The sequence below is a fragment of the Manduca sexta genome, unplaced genomic scaffold (assembly GCF_014839805.1).
Source record: "Manduca sexta isolate Smith_Timp_Sample1 unplaced genomic scaffold, JHU_Msex_v1.0 HiC_scaffold_1297, whole genome shotgun sequence".
NCBI lineage: Eukaryota > Metazoa > Arthropoda > Insecta > Lepidoptera > Sphingidae > Manduca > Manduca sexta.
The window spans coordinates 4,518-10,009 of NW_023592147.1; the positions used below are offsets into that span (position 1 = coordinate 4,518).

A 5,492-nucleotide genomic window follows, 5' to 3' on the forward strand; every position below is an offset into this window, starting at 1 on the left:
CATACGAGAGACGGTCTCTACTACATATATTTTAATAAAACTTATATAGAATGTTGTTCATTTGACAATTTTCTTTAACTCTAATGTCTTGTACCACTATTGGTATATTATAACATATTTTCCAAGCTATAATTTGAAGATTTTTTTAAAGAGGGAGATAATTTAATTGATTATAATTATTGGCCAATAATTAATACACCCCGCGGTTCAGTGCTCACCTTATGCTATATAATCACAAATCAAGCTTATTCCTGATCATCTTATGTTTAAAATATCGACCTGTATTGTGATGGGAAGACGATTGGTCCCACAATTTCAATAAGCACGAAACTTGGCTGCAAAAACTTAATAACCTTTTTCTGTGAGATGGTGCGTGATCGACGGAATATTTTTATTATATACACAAAATTTATGTAGGTTCCTATTTACGATAGTTACGTAAAATGAGCAACATTTTTTACATATTAAGATGGAAAATAATACAACATAATATTATTATAGAGAGATTTAGATATATATAGAAAACCATATAAAAAATTATATTACACAAGTTCGCAACCCTGACCACTTGACACATTCTTCGGAATAAAAGTCCCGTAGGCATCGCGCAATTTACCACGGCAAAAAATAACTGGCACTCTCCCCAGTCATGAACTACCTTTTAGTAAAAATCCGTTTAATTTCATGTTTTACCCCCAACGTTTTTAAAGTATTCCTCCCTCTTGACAGTAAAAGCTCTTAAAAAAATAGTAGTCATTCGGAAAAACAGGTAAAGAAAAATGTTACAAACTGGTAAATTTTAGGAAAAGCTGTTATTTGGAATTGTTAAAAGGCATTTTAATTCATTCTAAAATAGTATCCACTCTTCTTTTATACTTATGTTTAACAAACTAAACTGACTGTTACAAAAAATGTAACTACGTGATCCTTCTGCATCATTTGTTTGTACTTAGTATTTATATCGACGAAGACATTCAGAGTACGCTAAAATTACATCGGATATGTTAAACAGTTCACAGAATTTTCTAACTGCGGTTTATCTATGTAATCTCTAAGTTATAGAAACTGTTAATCAATTTGGTAAAAGTTAATTCTGTCGTAGGTACTCTAACCTACTTTCTTTGTTGTCGATATATTTGATGTAGAGGTCAGTGATTTTCGAATGTCGATGTTTGTTTTGTTTGTAAATAAAAATAATATTGAACTCTATTAGTTTCGTATTTGCAACTAATGTAAGTGGAAAAGATTTTAAGGTTTCTCTTAATAAATGATTAGTTATGAATTAAATTAATTATTACCAACATTGTTGTGATGACAAACAAGAGATATTTTAGTCTAGAAAATGAAAGTAAAATATAAAAGCTTCAGTTAACATGCAAATCTTACTTATGAAGAAATCTGTGGTTTTATATACTTACTCAGTTGTAAATTAAACAAAATTATATGGATTTTTCAATAAGAATTACATTTTTATTTTCAACGAAACAATTTACAATCTTACGTAACTAACTTATTGTACTAAAATAAATGCATTCGTTGGCTCTCACAGGCTTATTATAATAATTAATAAATTATTATCTACTGATATATTTAACACATGTCACCATCGGTAGGAATTGTTTCTAATCATTCCTCGTAATTCATGCAGTCACGTCATGGTTCAATGGTGGCGGTTTTTTCTAAGCAGCGGCATCAGAAAGCTCGCCAAATAATTCTTTACTCTGTGAAAAAACATATTACATTAATATTAAGGCACTAACAATTAAAGAAAGATAGGGAAGTAGTCGTTTTCATAAAAATAAAGCTTTTGCATTTGCAAGTTAAAGCTTTTGCAAATAAGGACTTCTACTAGTATAGCCTATGTTGACTCGTTAGATCGACTTTCGGAAACGAAATATTTCACTGCATTTATAAGTGTTAAGTAAAATTATATCAAAATATATAACACAAATTAACAAAATGGGGCATTTTTGACATAAACAGATTCATAAATAATTTGATTATGATATTACCTCTGAGCTTTTCTCTGTTTAAGATATTGCTCCTTTTTTTGATTTTTTGCCGGTTGTGCTGTTGAACTGTCAACTGAACTGGCATCTGGGTTAGACGCTTCGGCGGGTTTTGCAGGAAGAGACGCGACCTCTTCCTTATCGGGCGTCGCTTGTGGTTTTTCTTCAGGCTTGGACGGAGCTGCATTACTGGGAGGCATTGGAACTTCACTTTGAGGTGGCTTAGGCTTGTGCGTATCAAACTCCTCTTCTTCTAAAAAGTCGGCGAAGTCAGGTAGAGCAGTCAATAAGGATTCGGCGAAGGACTCTGCGGGCATCACGGCTACCACCACGCCGTCTACGTGCACCCTGATGTTATCGCTGCCGTTCTGCCGCTGGTCGTAGTGCGCGACATGGTCGCAGCCGGGCGGAGGCGCGGGCGCAGCGAGCGTCGCCACCACGAGCGCCGCCAGTGCCGCCGTCTCGCACACCACTCGTCTGTAGTTGACCATCCCGGAAGGTGTCTGCAAACGCACTGAGCCTCAGCCACGAACGCGGGATCCGCTATGTGGCCGTTCTCCGCTGCATCTTTTATTTATTTGCCAAGATAGCGGTACAGCCGGTGTAGCTACCACTAACCGCATCATCCGCATCAACTAAACTGGAATTTATATACCAGAAATTTAGATTAAATAATCACAATTAATGGACATTTCTTAGAAAGATGTCCACTTGCGATCGTATTAATATCATAATCTAGATTGTAAAGTTTTTATATAGGCAGGAGGTATTCATGAACGAAATGCGCATGGGTGTATGTGTATCTATATTGTTTTACATACGCAAATCGCAATTTTATCTTTTCACACTCATTATGTTGGTATACTACGAATTTTAATCATCTTTTTTTTATCTATATATGTACCAAAATATGTCTATTTATCAAATATTAATATATTTTTAGCTAACGCGTGTGCTAACGATAGCCTGAGGTCAAATCTGATCAACACGCTGACCCAGTAACCCGTTCGCGAAACATGGAACTCCATTACTCGACATACATACGTTTATTTTTGACCATCTAAGATAAAGCTCGAAAAGTCTGTTCTTAAAATAAACCAAGTAAAGTAGGTAATCTTAACGTTTTACAGTTAAATTATAGTTTAACACATTTAAGTAAACATCTTTATGTATCTTACAAATACACATTAATATGAAAGTGCTAAAAGATGAATACAGGATTTGTCACATACTACAATGTCTGCAAAAGTAGTAATAACCAATGTCCAAAGCAAGCTGTCTCTTAAGTCGCTGCGCTTGCGCCGAGCTTTCAACTAACTGTACTGCGCACTTGTAAACGACTCTGTTAAACGGTACAACGGAACATTTTTATTTGCCCTTATTCGCGGAATACGCAATTATCAGCCTAGACTACGAAAATGAGAGAACCGTAAATAACCTGATCAGGGAGTCGAGGAACATACCGGTTATGATTCTAGAGCTTTTGATTGAATACTTACTTTCAAAGAAAGCTTATCTTGCTTGTTTATTATCTCGTTACTATTTCGTCTCTAAATATTTATAAGACTCTTTCGATTTTTTTTTAATAGTTATATTTATTTAACAGAAACCTAAATATCCCATGGAATCTAATATTTAAAAACAAGGAATCATTTAATGTTTCGATTAAATTCCGTATCAGCAATGCTAAGCTTATCAATTATGTAAGTAGGTACACGTTTGAACATTAGCTTTGCTTACCATATATAATGTGTGTCTCCCTTACTGGCGATATTAACACGAAATATGTAGCTATTTAGACCCATCACTCTAACCGCATCACCGATGAACGGCATAAATGAATATAGAATTAATACTAATTGAGCCTATAGGATTTATAGAACGTTTGTAGTAAATAGAGTGAGAGCTCTCTTACAATTTAACAATAAATAATGAGGATTTTTATATGGTAAAAGGAAGAAATGGTTGTCGATATATTAACATAATGTAAATAAGTATAAATTTCCCTTAATAAATAAATATTTATTCATAACTTTTCATCTTTGATTTTAATTTAGATCTTTCACTCCAGCTAATAACATCTCACAAAGACTCTGAGTAAGTATAATCTTGATAACGCCTCATTTGAGTTTGATCTTTCGTATTAACATTAGAAATAAGTTATAAATGTGTGTGTGCAATTAGAGAGTCGCTAACGGCGCTAGCCGCCAATAACTTTGTATCTCCAATGATAGGTACAGCTTTCTATTCAGACGCCTATGATATGGCTTTTTCTAATAAACACGTATCAACCACTTTCTGAAATCACCTACTCTGTTATTTTAAAACTAATCAACTAAGTATTAGTTTGTTTTGTGAATTGTTTTATGTTTTTTGTTCATAACACAAAAAAGCGAAAGAAATTGGGACAGGAAATGCAAACAATTCCAACAAGTGATATCTGATAACTAAAATCAAAATTAAACAGTAAAATTCTTTAGATACACAAATCGAAAACAGGTAAATTAAGTAGCACACCAAACGAAAGCTGCTTCATCTTAAAAATATACGTGTTCTTTAAATGTTGATGAACCATTCGAGTAATTTCGTTTAATTTAAATGTAAACATTGGCAACCTTTATTTGCATCTACAGATTTTAAATGACATTTAAATACGTGTATTTATGTACAATTTCAAAGTTACACACGTAATTACTGTGGTAAAATTGCAGAGATCCGAATGACCACGTTATTTTCATAAAATGTATTTCGTAACCTCTAAGAGCTCAATATAAAATACGAGAAAAATAATACATCCACTTTTCTTTACAATATTGTACACTGTATGTACTTACAGCTTTAAAAAAAATAGTTTCTAATGCAATCACAGTTGTCTGAAATTGTCCATATCCAAAATCATGAAATATAAGCTTAATAATATAAAATAGGTATGTATACATACATTCATTATCTTGTTATAATAAATAAATATGTTTCTTGTTTTCAAATAACTAAATTGTATTCAAAAATATAAAATTCAAGATAATTTTGATTAAAAACCAATCCAAAAAAAAATTCCCGTACCGGGAATCGAACCCGAGCCTCCTGGGTGAAAGCCAGGTATCCTAGCCACTAGACCATACGGGAGTTGCGAAATCTTATCCAAATTATACTTCTATAAATTTGAATAAACTTTCTATTATAATAATAAATTTGGAAATTGATAAAAGTGTATTATCGGAACTATAAATAAAACCCAAACATTCATTATATGGTTAATAGACCTCTTTAAAAACTTAAGATTTCTGTTTTGTATAAAAACTAAAAAGGGATTTCCCAGTGTTAATACAGGTATTATCAATTATGTATACTATCAATAGCTCTCTATTATACACTGAGTTAGTAATGTAATACAGCTATATATTTATGGGTGTGTTTTACGGATAAATACAAGTGTAACAGGAAGCCTATGGAAACGGGGTCGCCTGGTCACAGCCTGCGACT

The 5,492-nt window shown here is 32.9% G+C and overlaps 1 protein-coding gene and 1 non-coding gene across 2 annotated transcripts; both read right to left on the reverse strand.

The window, feature by feature from the left end:
* Nucleotides 1-1,439: 1,439 nt before the first annotated feature.
* On the reverse strand, nucleotides 1,440-2,564 carry LOC115442363. The gene is made up of 2 exons (XM_030167380.2): nucleotides 2,013-2,564; nucleotides 1,440-1,721 (listed from the first exon to the last, which is right to left on the reverse strand). Exons 1-2 carry the CDS (start codon nucleotides 2,498-2,500, stop codon nucleotides 1,661-1,663), a joined length of 549 nt encoding a protein of 182 aa, XP_030023240.1. The 5' UTR covers nucleotides 2,501-2,564; the 3' UTR covers nucleotides 1,440-1,660.
* Nucleotides 2,565-5,063: 2,499 nt separating this feature from the next.
* Trnae-uuc lies at nucleotides 5,064-5,135 on the reverse strand. The gene has a single exon. It is a non-coding gene; the product is annotated as a tRNA-Glu (tRNA).
* Nucleotides 5,136-5,492: the final 357 nt, after the last annotated feature.